The sequence below is a fragment of the Diachasma alloeum genome, unplaced genomic scaffold (genome assembly GCF_001412515.2).
Source record: "Diachasma alloeum isolate Michigan unplaced genomic scaffold, Dall2.0 Dall_scaffold_00206, whole genome shotgun sequence".
NCBI lineage: Eukaryota > Metazoa > Arthropoda > Insecta > Hymenoptera > Braconidae > Diachasma > Diachasma alloeum.
The window spans coordinates 1,851,524-1,869,716 of record NW_021680371.1 but is presented as its reverse complement, the minus strand read 5'-3'; the positions used below and the strand labels follow the sequence as shown (position 1 = coordinate 1,869,716).

The 18,193-nt window shown below is 36.1% G+C and overlaps 3 protein-coding genes across 5 annotated transcripts; 2 read left to right on the top strand and 1 right to left on the bottom strand.

The window, feature by feature from the left end:
- Positions 1 to 143: 143 nt before the first annotated feature.
- Positions 144 to 4,548, bottom strand: LOC107036196 (F-box/LRR-repeat protein 2). 2 transcript variants are annotated; one of them, XM_015253977.1, is made up of 4 exons: positions 4,470 to 4,548; positions 4,071 to 4,220; positions 1,166 to 1,629; positions 144 to 1,097 (listed from the first exon to the last, which is right to left on the bottom strand). In XM_015253977.1, exons 2-4 carry the CDS (start codon positions 4,216 to 4,218, stop codon positions 306 to 308), a joined length of 1,404 nt encoding a protein of 467 aa, XP_015109463.1. In that variant the 5' UTR covers positions 4,219 to 4,220; positions 4,470 to 4,548; the 3' UTR covers positions 144 to 305. The 2 variants fall into 2 exon arrangements, with proteins under 2 accessions (XP_015109463.1, XP_015109462.1); XM_015253976.1 differs by having other exon boundaries at positions 4,427 to 4,539.
- Positions 4,549 to 5,915: 1,367 nt separating this feature from the next.
- LOC107036198 (lipase 3) lies at positions 5,916 to 12,106 on the top strand. Its single transcript, XM_015253979.1, has 6 exons — positions 5,916 to 6,239; positions 7,094 to 7,271; positions 8,063 to 8,418; positions 10,186 to 10,344; positions 11,270 to 11,497; positions 11,872 to 12,106. The coding sequence occupies exons 1-6, from the start codon at positions 6,039 to 6,041 to the stop codon at positions 12,028 to 12,030; spliced, it is 1,281 nt and encodes a 426-aa protein (XP_015109465.1). The 5' UTR covers positions 5,916 to 6,038; the 3' UTR covers positions 12,031 to 12,106.
- Positions 12,107 to 12,813: 707 nt separating this feature from the next.
- Positions 12,814 to 16,650, top strand: LOC107036140 (zinc finger and SCAN domain-containing protein 21). Of its 2 annotated transcripts, none has more exons than XM_015253884.1 (3): positions 12,814 to 14,131; positions 15,104 to 15,194; positions 16,503 to 16,650. In XM_015253884.1, exons 1-3 carry the CDS (start codon positions 13,121 to 13,123, stop codon positions 16,556 to 16,558), a joined length of 1,158 nt encoding a protein of 385 aa, XP_015109370.1. In that variant the 5' UTR covers positions 12,814 to 13,120; the 3' UTR covers positions 16,559 to 16,650. The 2 variants fall into 2 exon arrangements, with proteins under 2 accessions (XP_015109370.1, XP_015109369.1); XM_015253883.1 differs by having other exon boundaries at positions 15,104 to 15,291; positions 16,503 to 16,583.
- Positions 16,651 to 18,193: the final 1,543 nt, after the last annotated feature.

Here is an 18,193-nt window from a genome sequence, read left to right as displayed (position 1 = left end):
ATTCTATTGAATTTCTATTAAACTTTCTATTAGTTTTTGGCTGATTCTATTGACATGTTCAATAGAAAAAATCCAATAAAAAAAGATTTTGTTTTTTGCACGGAGAGAAATATTCAATAAAAATTACGTATCCTTTCCGTAATTCCGGAGCGCAATGTGGTTGTAGGAAATTGTAGAGAACGGTCACGTAATTTTTACCTAAACTAATTTTTACCTATTTTGCGCATTACGTGAATTGTTCCGTAATTTTTAGTGAAAATTTCTCTCCGTGTATCTCGTCGTAGTGGACTGGATGCAAGCTTCAATCAGTCGTCTGAATTAGACGTATCTGGCGCATCACGATCCAACCGATCGTCGGACTCGGAATCCGACCCATGCTCATACTCAAACTGATAATCAGGATCGAAGTTATCGTGTTCATTACAAAATCGTGGACTCCGACGACTATACGGATAATAGACTGTATCATCTGTACTTTCGACTATCAGCAAAGGGGAGTCGGGACTCTCACCCCAATCAGCGGTTACGGAAGAGCCGACCAACAACCGAAGTGGAATACCATTGGCTCTTCGCTTCGTAACTGCATTCGCTTCGATGAGTACCTGGTGAGTAATTCTGGTCCATTTCAAGTTCAAATACTCCAAGTTAGGAACAATCCTCAAGAAAGTGATGAGTTCATTACTCTGTACACACTCACAATCCTCACAACTTAGCTTTCTCAGATTGTGTAATCCACTAAAAGTAAAATCTGTTATACCGTATATGTGATTCACACTAAGATCCTCCAGTTGAGGCAATTGCCACAGATACGTGAGTCCTTCATCGCTGATGTGGTCGCAACAATCAAGATTTAAATACTTCAGCTTCTTGCAATTTTTTGCCAACAGATCTAGTAAATTGTCGTCGACATTGATGGCACTTTCAAGATCTAGATATTCCAAATTTGCGAGACCAGAGAAGTTCAAATTTGTGAGAACACAGTCTTTGAGGGTGAGGGATGTGAGTTTAGAGTTTTGATTTATGATGTCTTCCATAGGGCCTCTCACATCAAAATAGTGTAGGGACATGACTGATAAATTCATCAAATCTCGAAGATACTGGAGCAGAAAATTCAAATGATAAGTGGTGGGCAAGCTATAGCTGAGGTAGAATAATTTATACTCACATGATCATAACCGTAAGGCAGCTTTGGACGTTGCGTACTCTCGAATTCATATCCGAACTCACTCGCATGTAGATAAAGTTCACGTAAATTTTCACAAGGTAAGACGCCAAGAACATCTGAACCAGAATCATTCATCATTTGCTCCAGACAGAAGTATTCTAAACTTGTAATTTTTTGAACATTGGAAATGTGATTTCCGTTCTGGCAAAGAGAGATTTCTAGCCTGATTAAATTCTCGCAATGTCTAGCAACAAATGGAATCATTGTGTAGTGACAAGGACTGCCAAGTTTCAATCTGCACAGGTAACGTCCACATCTCTTCAGAGTTCTCGCGACGCTTTGAATATTTTTGTAGATATCTGGTAATTTGTCGAAATCAGTTGGACCTGCGGTGAATTTGGTGAGATCGAGATGTGTCACGTTGCTCCATGCAAGCTTGGATACTGCTCTCCAACGTTTGCAAACTGTGAATTAAGGCTGTTTTTCTATTGCGTCGGAAATATGAATTGGGTAGATTTGATACTACACATAGGAAAGACCTGAACGTAAATTACGTTTGAGAAGTCGTCTGTTACGCTTTTTGAAGCGTATTTCACACTCGAAGTTGAAGCGTGAATTATGGTCAATATTGCCGTGAATTACGATGACATAAATGTAATTTACGACTTCGTATTCGTGAATGACGCCCAAATCAGCGTACATTACGGTTACATAAACGTAATTTACGGTTTCGTATTCGTAAATTACGATTTTTTCCGCATTTTACGTTTACTTATCCGTAACTAGGGGGTTACGCGCTGCGCACCCCCTCATATAACCCCACATATGACCCCCATCATCCTTATTCTGACCGTTGTGACCCTTAATTGGACCCGTGTTATCCTCATTATTCCCCTCGCGACCGTTAATGTGACCCATATGACCCTTGTGGCCATTAATCTAACTCTCGTGACCCTTAATCTGCCCTAGTCGAGGATTTGGTTCTGGTTGGACGTACACAGGTCTTTCAAGATCTCTCTAGACCTACATTGACCTGGTAAGTCGTAATCAGTTCTGCGACGCAGTTTTCCGGAGACCTTTCGAATACTCAGTTCTTTTCGGCCCTGAGAAGTTCTCTATACTACTGAGAACACGGGATTTCACGAGGGGGTGGAGGGGGGGGGCATGTATGCGGAGGGTTGAAATTTGTTACCAACAAGGAGAGAGAGTTGCAGAATATTTTTAGCCACCCTCATGTCTCCATTTGCGGCGGTGTTTAAATGAAAAATCGTAAACGTTGATTCTGTATTTATTGACCCCCTGATGTCAATGAAACCCTCGGAGGTAACAGAAAAAAAGAAAAAAAAATTTTCATTTTCACGTGGGTCAAGGGTCAGGGTGAAAGTCGATTTTCGCCTAAATCGAATTTTTCAGCCGGGTGAACGTTGATTCCAATGATTTAAGCGAAGGGCTATTCAGAACTCTCAAAAGTATGTGGAAAAAGTGTAAACTGAAAAAGTTTTTTTTTTCAGATTTTCAAAGGGTCAGATTTTCCGTTTTTCCAAGGGGAAAGTCGACTTTCGCCACAATCGAATTTTTTAGCCGGCTGAACGTTGATTCCAACTATTTAAGCGACGGAATATTCAGAACTCTCAAAAGTATGCGGAAAAAGTGAAAACTGAAAAAGGTTTTTTTCTTCAGATTTTCAAAGGATTTTCAAAGATTTTCCGTTTTTCCAGGAGGAAAGTCGACTTGCGCCAAAATCGAATTTTTTAGCCAAGTGAAGGTTGATTCTGCATTTATTGACCCCGCTAATGTCAATGAAACCCTTGTAGGCGCCAGAAATGTCGAAACAAAAAATTTTCACTTGGAGCAAGGGTCAGATTTTTTAACAATTTCATTTTTTATTTAGAAAACGCATGCAAGCAAAGGGACGAGGGTGGCTAGAATAGATTCTGCAACCTTCTCCCCTTGTTGGGTAAAAATTTCAAGCCTGCGCACACATGCGTCTCCCCTCCACAGTCTCGTGAAATGTAGATTTTCGAGATTAAAAAAAAATCAATAATTGCATTTTTTATTTCAATAACGCATGCTTAAAGAAATAGCTATGTTTGTGACAAGGCCGAAAAGAACCTTTCTGACGAATATGAGGGTTGCGGACACAAAATGTTTGTAAAACGACGTTTTACGGACAGTGATAAAAAAAATTACATCAAGCGTAAAATACGATTTTTTTCGTAAATAACGCATAAGTAAATCGTAAACGACGTTTATATCCAAATCGTAATATACGATTTGTTCAGCGTGAAATACTCTTCGTGAAGCGTAAATGAAGCTTTGTTTGCGCGTAATTTACGTTTTTATTTTGTCCGTAAAATCCACCTTTTTGAAGCCTAAATTCAGATTTTCATAACAGAAAAAAAACCGCACATCATATTGCTGTTAAGAATAAATAACTTTTAGCAAACCGTAAATTACGCTTAGCAGAACGTAATTTATGTTTAGGTTTTTCTGCATGTAGAAAAAATTCTGTAAAAGTTTCGGATTGTTTTGATGCGTCATGAGAAAGAGAAAATTGTAAAACAAATTGACACGTGTTCTTATGCAAAACATCGAACAAAAGATCTAGGTCTGTAAAAGAAGTGGTAAAATGGTGGCAAAATTTTCAGCAAATTTACGAGTATTGGGAGACCATTTGTACACAATGTGCGTTTAGAAATAATTCCTAAACGGAATGGGACTTGAAAAATTTTCAGAATTCTGTAAGATCAGGATGATAAATATGAACGAAGAGAATTGAGTCTTATTGAATCTTGGAAGTTTTCCACGTCTCAAAACAGTGCGACGCAAAATTTGTAGATAGAAAAAGAAATGAAAAATGAAAGATTATCCACATTTTATGATTCCGAATCCACTCGTGCTTTACCTTTTTCAGCAGTGAGTTTGTCTCCAGGAGGAAGGTACAAAAAGATTGTCATCAGACAAACATTATCTAGCCTATTGATGAAATCGACATCTTCCGACCCGCCAGACATGCCTGGAGACAGCTCTGCTCCATATCCTGACGTTGCCATATCTGGAAAAGCCAATTGATCATTACATATAATTCCTCACGAATCCGGTTTAACGCGCTCAACTGCTGGTTCCCTAAAACCTCTGCGATTCGATTTCTTTGAATGACGAAAGTGTTATCCTTGATGAAAAATAATGGACGACACCATTAGGTTCAAAAACTAATCAGATAAAAATAATTTTGTTGAGATGAATGAATTCAATTCTTACTCCTATGATTTCCCTCTATTACTGAATTGGGATTTTACTTTACCACGCGCAGTGTGTCTTTCTGTTCGTGTGACTCATAACCTGACAGAATTCGTGGTTGGTTTTATTGAGTATGTTGCCACGTCTCGCGTACTGAACTAACTTGTCCCGCCCACTGAGAAAAAAAATAACTTTCTATGATGATTTCTCAAGAATGAAATGGTCAATCGATTTCATTTTTTTTCAGTAGATTGATTGACACTATTTCTACACTGTTTTCTTTCAATGAAAAATGTCGAGTTGTTTTTTTAAAATTGAAAACGGTGAAACTGCATTTACCAACGTGTAAAATTGAAAAAAAAGTATCTCAAGTTTGAGATGGTCAATTGCAATTATAATGGGCTTATTTTACAGCTAATTCTTAGAGTTATCTACGATAAAAATTGAAAAAAAAGTATCTCAAGTTTGAGATGGTCAATTGCAATTATAATGGGCTTATTTTACAGCTAATTCTTAGAGTTATCTACGATAAAAATTGAAAAAAAAGTATCTCAAGTTTGAGATGGTCAATTGCAATTATAATGGGCTTATTTTACAGCTAATTCTTAGAGTTATCTACGATAAAAATTGAAAAAAAAGTATCTCAAGTTTGAGATGGTCAATTGCAATTATAATGGGCTTATTTTACAGCTAATTCTTAGAGTTATCTACGATAAAAATTGAAAAAAAAGTATCTCAAGTTTGAGATGGTCAATTGCAATTATAATGGGCTTATTTTACAGCTAATTCTTAGAGTTATCTACGATAAAAATTGAAAAAAAAGTATCTCAAGTTTGAGATGGTCAATTGCAATTATAATGGGCTTATTTTACAGCTAATTCTTAGAGTTATCTACGATAAAAATTGAAAAAAAAGTATCTCAAGTTTGAGATGGTCAATTGCAATTATAATGGGCTTATTTTACAGCTAATTCTTAGAGTTATCTACGATAAAAATTGAAGAAAAATGTGGAAAAAAAAGTTACACAACAACCTTAAGCCAAATATTTTGTTATTGTCGAAAGCAGAGCCATTACCCATGATTGAGAGTTTCAAATGCGAATCAAGCAACTTTTTTCTCGGAAATTTTCAACTACCAATTTTGTTGGCCCAAACGAGATTGGTTATTTTCCTCTCATCAGTGAAATGTATTCATTACATTGGCAATTAAAAATGATAATATGCATGGCGATTCCCAATTCCAATCGGAATTTAGCGTTTGACAAAACTTTGATAAATTTTCGACCCATCCACGATCTTTCTCATTCCGAGATGTTTACGGTTTCGTGATACCCGAAACAGAATGTATGAAATTGAATATGCAATTCTCAAGGTTGTCTCATCATATCAGAATAGTAACCAGGGTACACAGGCATGACTCGTTCGACTTCGACCCGAGGCAAAGGGTCGACGAATGAAGTGCGATGGTCACATGCGAATAGGCAAACAGGCATTCCCGGCAGTTCCACTGCGCCGGTGGCATGCGCTAGTAGCGATCAGCTGTACGCTCTCTTTACACGTGATTGTGTGTTATCAATGTGTACAATAATTATCGGACATATTACGTTTATTGTGATTTCATTGACTGCTGAATAATGCTTTCTCATTCAACTTGTCTTGCACGCGTTGCCTGCAGGGTTTCGATCTTTGTTCTTATTTTAATCGTAAATGTTACGGCAACAGAATTCATCAAAACATCAATCTACTATCGTAAAGAATACAATATAAAACTCGATAAAAATGACAAATTGGAGTATTCTAATGGATCGTATAATCCAGATATGGAATTATCAACGGTGAGTTAATTTTTTCTTGGGCTTAAAACGGGTTAAAATACATGCGATTGGATTATTAACCTCTATTAAATTGATTCGTGATAGAATACCGGCGACTGAAATAGAGAACTAGGAATAGATTGATGGAACTAAGGAATAAATTGATGAATCGAACTCGGATTGGGCTCATTATAAAGAGAAAGGAGCGTACTCTTCAAGGAAAACAATGATTTCATTTCATCAATAACTCAGTGAGACTTTAACATTGGAAAAAATTCTCAAGTGTCCATTTTACCCCCTTCGGCTCTTATTATTAGGCAATAGTGCATTATTAGAAAAAATGGAATTTCATGGTCAGTTGAAAAAGAGAATTATGACATTTCATGACACGCCAAAATGATCAATTCTTGCTTCTCAGATTTTTATACATAAATTCTAAATTCTACAAAATTCACGAAAATTCTTCGGTTTCCCAAATAATTCGAGAAAAATCTGTGATCTACGGTTATCTGGAAAACTGTTAAATTTTCCGAAGAATTCAAGAAATTTTTTCAGTTTTTTAGGAAATCAATTCATAACCCTCCCCTGATTTTTCAACAATTACAGATTCTAATCAGATTATTTTAAAAAGTAAAAAAAAAAAGAATAAATCGAAGATTAAAAATTATTCATTGATGCTTCACTCTTCATTCTCTTCATTCTCTTAATTCTCTTTAAGTCGTTATCAATATTTATAAAACATCTATGAGTATATGAAGTTTCTTCACAACAAAAAGATAAGCGGGCGCGAAGGCGCGCGCACAGATCTAGTGTTATTGAAAATGAAAGGATTCGATTTGAAATTTGATTCGATGTAGAAACGTCCATTGTTTCAGCCGGAAATGATTCGACGAGCAGGATATCCTGCGGAGGCGCATACGGTTGAAACAGAGGACGGATATCTTCTAACTATCCACAGAATTCCGAATAAAACAGGATACCCCATATTCCTGCAGCATGGGCTCATGAGCAGTTCTGCCGATTGGGTGATTTCTGGAAGAGGCCAAGCTCTGCGTAAATACTCTATTATTCCTTTGTCTCATTTCAGTACGAATAATAACTACCCCACGTACGGACAAATTTCGTAGAAGCTAGCGCATTCACTACTACACTGATAGAAAGGATTAGTTATTGTTAACGAATGGGTTTCGGAAACGAGGGTCTATTCGGTCTCAAAACTGTTCATTCGTTAATAGTTCACAAATCCACATTTGAGGAGCCTTGTTTGACTCGGTATTAACAAATATTCATTTAGTCATATTCAACTCTACCATTCGTTAATAGTTAACAAATCCACATTTGAGGAGCCTTGTTTGACTCGGTATTAACAAATATTCATTTAGTCATATTCAACTCTACCATTCGTTAATAGTTAACGAATCTCATTTGGAATAAATGATTCAGTGTAGAAAATTCTATTGTTTGTCTATTGGAAGGTCCAGAAATATTTCACAGATTATTTTCCGGGCCTAGATTTCAGCCAATCACAACGCAGTATTGGAGGCCAAGATGCTCATTCGTTATTAAATTTTTTGGAAATTACACACTAGCTTTTCGAAATTTCATCTGACAATTGCATAGCAGCTTTTCATTTATTTCGAATCAATTAAACATTGTGATAGATCCTCTCTATTCAGTTGTGTTTTCAAATATATTGCGCTCCGCATGGCCATAATCCCGTCCCGAAAAATAATCCGCAGAATTACCCCTCGACTTCTGGAATTAATCGCAATATTTCCGTCAGGCTTCCCTGCAACCAAACAAATGTGTCAAGTTTTGCAGAAAACTATCATGTCCTATTGCAGCATATTTACTAGCGGATCTCGGATACGATGTGTGGCTCGGAAATTACAGAGGTAACACATACTCTCCCGGGCACGTGCGATTATCCACGAGTGGTTCGGAATATTGGGACTATTCTTGGCACGAAATGGGAATCCATGATTTACCAGCTATGATAAATTACGTCACCAGCTACAAAGATGAGCAAGTGATATATATTGGCCACTCGATGGGAACAACTGGCAGTTTCGTTATGGCAGCAGAACGCCCCGACATGCATAAAAAAATTCGATTGATCATTAGCTTCGCACCCGTGGCTCACATGACTCATATGAAGAGCCCCATTCGTATTTTTGCGCCTTACGCACGTGAAGTAGAAGTCAGTATTCAATCGATTTGACCCTTAAGGGGCTATCACGCACGAAAATATTGAATAGAAAAACTTTGCGAATTCAGTACACAATTCTATTGGATTTTCATTGAACTTTCTATTAGTTTTTGGCGGATTCTACTTAAATGTTCAATAGAAAATATTCCACAGAAAAAGTCTATAGAATTCGATTTTTCTATACAACCAGAGATAGCCATAATCATTAATTAGGATTAGCGTTAAATTTTCAATTAGTCAGTTTAATATTATTGTGCAATTTTTAATTTTTAAATAAATCATCAATTAAATATTCAAATTCCGAATTATTTTATCAATCAATAAGTTATCAAGATTGACGATTATTTGTTTAATCGAAAATCCTCTATGAAATTTATTATTATATGCTCAGTGGACAATTGACAATCCTATATTATCAATTATTTAATTCAACATCAATCGGAAATTTAAATTATCAATTATTTTATTGTTTTTCGATTTTGATATTATATGAGAACCTTAACCAATGTAAGGCTCATATTCTCTTAATATTGATGAATTCTATGATTGATGGCCATCCCTCTATACAACTTATTCTATTGAAATATTTTCGATAGAAATTCCTCGGCTGATACTTTCTATTTTTATCATTCTATTTTTCTTTTTTTTTCATCACGAAAATCAATCAAAAAAACCAAAAAATAAGTTGTATAGAAAAATTGATTTCTATTGAACATGTCAATAGAATCGGCCAAAAACTAATAGAAAGTTCAATAGAAATCCAATAGAATTGTCTAGCGAATTCGCTAGGTTTTTGCATTAAATTTTTTCGTGCGTGATGTAACTTGGCAGTTACCATCCGAGTAGAAAATTTCAATCAAATTTTTTTCTAGAGTGAACCGATGATTTTTGAAAAATCTAATTCTTACACGCTTCATAATGATGTTATTCGAGATGTCTGAATTTGGATGTTTCAAAATAATTATTTCACCCGATAAAAAACTGAATTGCAATTTTCGACTCTGATGGTAACTGCCGTCCAAGCTACACAGCCTCTCAAGTGGTTTCACAATGAGGGAATCCCCGCTGTTTTTCGTTTTTTTCTTTTGACACAAAAACCTCGTGAAAAATTCATGGAAATTTGTATTTTTACTTTCAAAAACATATTGAACACACCGACAATTTCTTTTTGGTTCAGACGTACACCAATGAATTATTAAAATCTTTTGAAAACTCGACTCCCTGAAAATCCCCGCGTTTAACCTCAAAAATTCGAAATTTTGCACCTAATGATAATGAGTTTTTGATCTGCCTGACGATTACTTTTCTTCAATAGCTCCATTTCCTGTTCATTGAAGGTTCAAAATTACCCATAAACAAGGAATAAATTATTTTTTCCAACTTTTTTTGGTCTTACACTCGTAAAATATACGGGGCGGGGATTCCCTTACATGCGACCAACTACGTTCAGTGAAGAGCTGCGACCACTTACGGGTTGAAGTAGCTCCACCCTTAGGAGGTTATTTTTCAATGAAAAGATTGTAAAAAAATTCCAAAGAATTGGTCGAAAACTCGATGAAAAATCAAAAATGAGATAATTCTTATATTCATGATCTGTAACTCATCTCAATAATTTAGAGATAAAAACCATAATTTTCAGAATTTCTTTTTTGTAAAAACACTCAATGACTCGAGCCGCAAGGGTAGAGCTGCTTTAATTGTTATTTCACTTGATATTGTCGGGATAGTATTGAAGGTTTAACATTTTTCTGTTCAAAGCTCATCGAAAAGTTCTTCAGTCTCAACAAATTTCTTCCTCGAGACTGGATTACCAAGCTCATAGGGAAATATGGGTGTGCTCTGACTACAAAAGAGGAAAAAGTATGCGAAAATGTGATGTTTGCAATAAGCGGATTTGATGCGGCACAATTTAATTTGGTTAGTTCAATTGATTAATATAATATGAGTCGGGTGTCAGTGCATTATTGAATTTTTCTCCGTTGACTCGGAAAAACTGACTCGGAAGTGACTATTATTACGGAGAATTATTTTGTTAACAAACGCGGTATGGCAATATTCCACTTTAGTCCATCCTTACATCGTTCACATCGGGGCCAGAAAAGAGAACAATAATTTTTGCATCGATAGAAGCTTTGTAATCACTCAAATATCAGTTTCCAATTTGTTGTGCTACGGTAACTAAATATGGTTTAAAAATGCGATTCTGAGATGGTGACTGTATGAATGTATGCATGTGGTCTTTTTTTCTTATACGGGATCAATCGAATTTCATGAATGTTTTTGATAGATATAGACTTTAATAAGCTCTATTTATTGGCATCAACTATTTTTTTACCGAACGCATCGTAAGAAATCGTCCGTAAAAAGTATTTTTACTGAATTACCATTTCGCGCCGCGATTACCTTTCGTATGCAGTGGTTACTCCCTAATATTTCGGTTCCCTCACATTTCAGTCGGAGAAGTTGACTTCCCCCACCATCGACAACGTAAATGTGTTTGGGTAAATCTGCGTGTCCCTCTGCGCGACGGGATTGCGCAGTAAAACTACTCTCGACGTGTGAGAGTGAAACAGGCAGATTCTTTCTCTCTGTTTATCTCTTTCCTAGCTCCGCCTCCAACGGAAGAGTAAGGGCTTCCCGAACATTTAATTCCTTGAATTCTGGCCCCAGAGGCGAAAATGTTAGGGAGTAACCCCTGTAGTAAAATTTCCCGCCATTCTCTAGATAATTTTTATCCAACTTTTCTCTTCGCGTGTGACAGTAAATGGCTAGGAGCGGAATTAACAAAAATACAGAAAGCACTGGACGAATTTTCATAATAATTGATCAACAATTCATTCAGAGTCTTCTTCCGGTTATCACGAATCACGACCCAGCAGGTGCATCGACCAAGACTGTGGTTCATTACCTACAAGAAGTGACCTCTGGGAGATTCAGACAATACGATTACGGAACAACTAAGAATATCGAGAAATACAATGCAAGCAGTCCACCTGATTACGACGTGTCAAAGATGACTATTCCTGTGGCATTTTTCTACGGTCTCAATGACTGGCTGGCTGCTGCCCAGGTAAAAACTGACAACGTTTATTGGAGTATGTTTATTCATACACTAAGAGAAAAATTTACTAATATGTAGATCATATTTACTGGAGAGAGGTAAATTATTTTCAACGGATTAAATCTCAGAATGTTTGCACTTCCAGGAACTCGAATAAATTCTCATTTATCACTATCATTCCGCATTACGTCATGAATATATTACGTATCGAAACATTAGAAGATGTTTAAAAAAAATCATGAAAACAATAAATACTTGAAGATTGACGGTTCTTCTACGCGAAAAATTACTCGTCTCAAGTAAATATGTTTCAGATATTGGAATTTTTTTCTCATTGTATGGGTATTCAGATTGATGGTGAAACAATCTTCTCCTTCTTTCAGGATGTGGAAGAGTTTTACAAAAAATTACCAAATGCAATCGGTATAGTCCGAATTAATTACACGATGTTTAATCACTTGGACTTCTTATGGGCGACAGAAGCTCCACAATTGTTATACAATCAAGTACTTGATCTCATTCATGATACACTTAGAGGATGAAACATTCATTGATATTTTGTAATGCCTATTGATATATTTGACTGTCAAGTCCCAATAAAAGTATTTTTCGACGGAATTTGTTAATAGTAATGGGATTATCACTATGTGACCGTCTCTGTTTTCTCGTAGATGAAAAATGACTCATATTTTTTTGGCAAATTGTGACGGTCATAGAGAAGGGGCTGGAAAATTTTGACAGCCGTGATAAATGCTTCGCCATGTGACCGTCAATGACGAAGCATCTCTAATTGCGGCTGTCACAATTCCCCCTCCCCCTTCTGTGACCCTCACAACTTGTCAAGAAAAAATGACAGTCATTTTTCGTCTATATAGATGAAACTTGATTTTTTTCTCGGTCAATTTTCAGTTGAATTCCTTTTTTATTGGCCTAATCCGCATTTTGAAATGGAAATCACGTTTTTTTTCCATCCATACAGATGAAACTATTTTGTTTTATTCATGACCGTCACAAATTGGAAATTAGTTACGACCGTCATTATGCAACTATATAGATGGTTTGACAACAATTTGTTTATAAATGATTTGTGACAATCATTTGTAGTTGGAAAATTTGTGCGTCACATGACCGTCATTTTTTGGTCATATGACGCGATCTACAAAATGACGATCATTTTGCATCTCTACTCCCAACCATATTTTTCCCTCCCTGACCGAAGCTGGCAGCGACCCTAAAGATTTCACGGTCAGAGTGTCAACCTCCGTAAGCTAGGGTAAGTAACCCAGCGACTAATATCATCCCCTGCTTTACCAGTATCCCAACATCCGAGTGGTGCACAAGGTGGGGAGTGTTTACCTTTGTTACAAGCATTGCTTGAAATTGTGTTGACAACAATCACTAAATAATTTACATCGAAGCGGAAGTTGTTCGACTCTTCATCCCACCAGCCTGAAGAACGAGACATAGACCTTGTAAATATAAGATTCCCTATATATTATCAACTCCAACAAGTTGAAGTCAAAATCGAATGAACATATTTCTAGAAAAACCTGCGTTCATTGAGAAAAAAATATATCTAATGTACAGAAATGTGTAATCAATGACAAGTCAATTTGTGATGAGAAAAGGCAAATGCACGTTGAAACCGAGATGACCACAGTTGGTGTCTCGGAGTTGATTTGCCTGATATGCAGAAGCCCCCTTGAAATATCATCCTCCATAAATATATTTTACACTTCACTACCAAGGAGCGGTGAGCTATTGGCGAGTTTTGTGTTGGGCACAATTCGTCCCTCAGTAACGGACCTGCAGAGTTCCTACCTGTGTTCACAATGTTATAATTTATTTCAAATGCTGGAACAAGCCCAGTGCACAGTTACAAATATTCAGAATGAGATATTGAAGACGTACACTTTAAATGAGAATAGACATATCAGCAAACATGAAATTCGAATTCAGGAGAATGGAGGAATTAGTGCCATTGATAATCATAGTATATACCAGATACCTCAAGTTCAAAATTTTGAACTATTAAATCATGAGACTGTTGAAATAAGTAGTACAAATAATTGTTCAATCGAAGAGAGCCAAAAAGACTTGCAATTAAAGCTCAATCTACCTGAGATACCAAATGGTCAGCAAAAAAATGGATCCAAAGTTGAAAGTAGTAATGAAGGATCTCTGAAAGACAATAAAATACTCGAGCCCTCGTTGCACCCACAACCCGAGATACTAGAGAATAATGAATCTAGGAAGTCGGAAAAAATTTCGAGAACCCTCGAGGAACCGCTGAAGCATTCCTGTCCCATCTGCGATAAAAGATGCAAAACATCTGCTGAACTGAAGACTCATATTGCATCCCACTCGTCTGTCCGTCCGTACATGTGCGAGAAATGTGGACAGGCTTATAAGCACAAGCATGCCCTCAAGATCCACATTGGCATGCACAATGGCATAAGTCCATTTAAATGCAGCTTCTGTGACAAGTGCTTTACCCAGAAGGGCGCTCTTATGAGACATTTACCAATGCACACTGGAGAAATGCCGTATCAGTGTGACCTGTGTGGCAAAAGATTCGTTCATCATACGTCGTACAATATGCATGTGCTGTCGCATACGGGGAAAAAATCGTATCAATGCCATGTGAGTTTTTTTAATGATAAGTTATTGATTTAAATTCAAGGTGGTCGTCCCGATGAAAAGGAGCCACTTTGTCGATATACAGTTGTGAGGGAAAGTTTCGAGTTATAATTCAGAGTCAATATTGCATACGCAAACATTTTAGAGAAAAATTAGACTTGTATCGAAAAATCTATTACTTTTTCATCGATTTTATTTTGACAAAATTGCGCAACTCTGAGCTTCATTTCTCCTGACCGGAAGTACCGCAATCGTTTAATTTTCATGGAACAAGACTTTTTGGTACCTTATGTCATCAATAACAAAACTTTAATATCTTTCGAAAAAAAAACATTTTCGTATTTTACTGAAAGGAATTATTATTATTTCAAATGATCGATTTTTCTGTTTTCCATATTAATTTATATACTGTACTTTCTATACACTCATCTTCTTTCTCATGGACGCAATTGGTTAAAAGTTTAAACAAACTATTGCATTCATTTTTTTCTCTATTAAATTCGTTTTTTTCTTAACATCCAACACAACAGACAACGATATTATAAGTCACGGAACACTATCAATTTACAAATATTGGATTATTTTTTTCTATCGAATTTATACTTTCTATTTCCTTATTCATTCCACGCAACAGAACAATAATTCAAGCCACGGAGTACTATTAATTTACAAGCAGTTACATGATTAAAAATTTCATCACAGTCACGGAACACTCAATTTACAAATTTGGTCACGCTGACCCATTCAAAATTTGCAGATTTCGTAGAATTCATTTTTTTTTCATTACTGTGTGCGGTTTAATTTTTAAAGAATTTTTTCATATCCCCCAAAAATACTAGATGCGCCAAAACATATCAGCGCGAAAAAGTAACGTACTTGCTACTGAATTCATTTATGCAGAAAAGGTGATCCTGAGTTTCATTTAATCAATAAATATTGTATTATGAATTTAATGTTTCATGTTGTTGTCTCCAGGTCTGCAATGCGTCTCTACTATCCACATCTCATTTGAAACGACACATGAGGGTTCACACTGGGGAAAAACCGTTCAGCTGTGATCTCTGCGGTAAACGATTCGCAGAGAGATATAATTTATTCGCTCATCAAAAGATTCACGATCCTGGCGATGCAATACCAAATAACTCGGAAAAAATACAATACAAGTCAGTATTAAGACTATAAATCAGTTTCGAAATTCTCGAAAAATTTAGTGGTGGATTGGTGACATAAGATGAATACAACTCAATTTCGAAGCTGTTTTTCAAAAAATGTCTCGGTATTACAGGGGGGTATTGTGGAATTTTTCTGAAGACCATCTTCGTTATCGGGACCGGTACGATTCGTCGAAAAACCACTGGTCGAATGACAATTTGTCGAACAACAATTGGTCGAATGGTTTTATTCGTGTAAAATCATTTCGTCTAATGGTTCTATTCGTCGAAAACACATTCCGTCTAACTTCTCGATTCGTCGAAAATCATTGCCGTGTGTTTCAAACCTAAACTGGTGTTTAATATTTGTTTCTGTTTTGAATTTTGGTTTTATTCTATCATTTCTGTACGTCCACGTGAAAAGGGCCCACTTTGTCGCATCTAGTTGTCGAGATATTCACGTTTTTCTCTCCACATCTCCCATTTAAACCAATGTTAAATTGTATTTTTGATCGTCTATACTGACGTCAGTTTTCATTCTATCGAGTTGATTTTGGGCTCAAAATGTGAGAAATCTGATCAAGATTATCGGAACATACATAACTCCAATACCGTCAAAGTGGGCTCTTTTCATGTGGACGCCCACATTTACTGTGCACTTGTATTCATCGCAATGAATTTGTGTATATTATCGTTATTCGGGTTGAATCGAATAGATCCGTGATACGCTATTGCATTTAACTCGATTTGTTTTTTTTTTGTTTTTAGAAAAAGATGTTTATATCTTCAAATTTCTTTAAAGAAACGTGTTTGATTCCGTTTTTGTCCGAATAATTTTTCTTGTAAATGCATATTGAAATTCATCCCGACTCCACACTTCATTCGAAATTGAAATGGACCATTTTTTTACGAATTGATTCATTCGATCAATCGGTTTTTCGACGAATTGATCCATTCGACCAATTGGTTTTTCGACGAATTTATCTTTTCGACCAATTGTTCGACGAATTGTCATTCGACCAGTGGTTTTTCGACGAATCTTACCCAACCCTTCGTTATCTTTACTGTTCCGCAAAAAATGTAGCTTTCTTATTATGAAATTCGTACTCATTAAAATTAATAGATCTCTTTCTATTATTTTGCTCCTCAATTTCAAAATTGGGCACCATGAAATCTCTCCATTAAATTAGCCCTTATTAAACGTCTTTATTCTCTTTCCACAGATGAGACTAATGTAACAAATTCTTCGATGGGGAGAACCATTGGACAATCATGTTGAACAGCAACATTCCCTAATTGTGACTCGACGTAACGATCAGAAGAAAATGGAGTCGAACTCTCAGAAACTGTCTTTTTTGTTATTATTTTACATCTCGCTGATTTGGTTCTGAGTGTCCTGCGAAATCTGATCAAGATTTTAAATAGTTCTCACCATTCTAGGGTAACCTGACCGATAAATACACACTGACCAAAAGTTGAACGATTCCATCTTTTCTTGAATATTGCGCAAATATGTGAATAAAAACTGTACTATTCAATTTAATTTTCAATATTAACACTAATTTATGGTTACGAAATGCTTCATTTATTTAGATTAATCGACATTTGAATGAGATGATTGAAATTAAATTTGAATGAGATGATGAAATCGACATTTTGAATGAGGAAAACAAATAAAATTGTAGTTGTAGGAACACCAGTTTACGCCGGTGCCGTGGTGAATAGTTAGGGTAGAGGAGTACAGTATTGTTATGGTGAAAAATGAATGTGTCAATGCAATTAAACACGGTATGTACACTATAATCATCAACAAAGAGTTTTCTGCAGATGAGAATGTAGAACGACAAAAAGTTTTCCTAAAAACTGACTGTCCATCTTCGGGTCCGAATTTCTTAACCTAAATCCTATAGATGGACAACCAGCCACGTTATAAACCATTATAAGTCGTACTCCTCAACTTCTTTCATTGTTTTTCCATCTATTTCGGAATCGAGTGATTTTTCGAAAAAATGTCAAAAGATCTTGTTTGAAACGTAACTCAACTTCTCCAAGACCAAGATCGATCAGCTCGGCCAATTGCGAAAATCATCGGTCTTTTCCGGGTCAACGCTCAGGTCCAGTAGAGTCACCGTAAATCAACGCAAATCAGTATCAAACGATCTGTCGTATAGCACATTTTGAATCGAATTCAACTCCGTAGAGTTTAGACACGTTCAGTACATTAGCGTCTATTAGCTCGGCGATAGAAATTCACTAAGAGAAAATCACGTTATTTATTGACCATTCAACCAGTGACTCAACAGTGCTAAAACGATAGACAATCAAATTAACTCAGTACGATCAACAAGTGACAAAGTGTTTTGTAAATTTGACAAAGCGTGGTTCGACCCCGAGAATAAATTAACGTTTATACCAGGTCAAGACTCTCAACAATTATTTCACTCCGACGATCCTCTAACCTCCCAATCCACCCTAAATCTAGTTCCTCACCAAGCAGATCTTTTTTGTAGATGGATAAATTTCAATTGAAAAATGTCTTTTGGCATTTCCCCCTGAAATCACTTATTGTCGCGAAAATTCAATATTTATTGAGCTGTGAAAAATCAATTCGTACGAAGAAAATTAATCAATACTCTTTTGCGATTTAGACATTTATCTCGAAGCGAAGTTATTTTTAAGCAAAATATCTACAGACCTTTTTTGTAGCGAAATAAATTTCCGACATATAATGTTTTTTAATATTGTCTCCCAACACCACTCATTATGGAAATAATTGCCTATTTAACAAGGAATGAAACTTGATTATTTATTTCTTGTTAAAGGATTACTCTTCAAATTTTTCGTTACTTCTAAAGCTATCGATTGAAGCCGAGAAACTCTTGAAGAAAGAAGAAAAAATGAGAATCAAACAAGA

Coding starts and splice junctions, on each gene's coding strand:
- LOC107036196 (XM_015253977.1), bottom strand. CDS start 4,218: ATGGCAACGTCAGGATATGGAGCAGAGCTGTCTCCAGGCATGTCTGGC. Junction 1,630..4,070: donor CAAACTCACTGCTGAAAAAG/GTAAAGCACGAG, acceptor CTTAATTCACAG/TTTGCAAACGTTGGAGAGCA. Junction 1,098..1,165: donor TGCCTTACGGTTATGATCAT/GTGAGTATAAAT, acceptor TTTCTGCTCCAG/TATCTTCGAGATTTGATGAA.
- LOC107036198 (XM_015253979.1), top strand. CDS start 6,039: ATGCTTTCTCATTCAACTTGTCTTGCACGCGTTGCCTGCAGGGTTTCG. Junction 8,419..10,185: donor CTTACGCACGTGAAGTAGAA/GTCAGTATTCAA, acceptor TTCTGTTCAAAG/CTCATCGAAAAGTTCTTCAG. Junction 11,498..11,871: donor ACTGGCTGGCTGCTGCCCAG/GTAAAAACTGAC, acceptor TCCTTCTTTCAG/GATGTGGAAGAGTTTTACAA.
- LOC107036140 (XM_015253883.1), top strand. CDS start 13,121: ATGCACGTTGAAACCGAGATGACCACAGTTGGTGTCTCGGAGTTGATT. Junction 14,132..15,103: donor AAAAATCGTATCAATGCCAT/GTGAGTTTTTTT, acceptor TGTTGTCTCCAG/GTCTGCAATGCGTCTCTACT.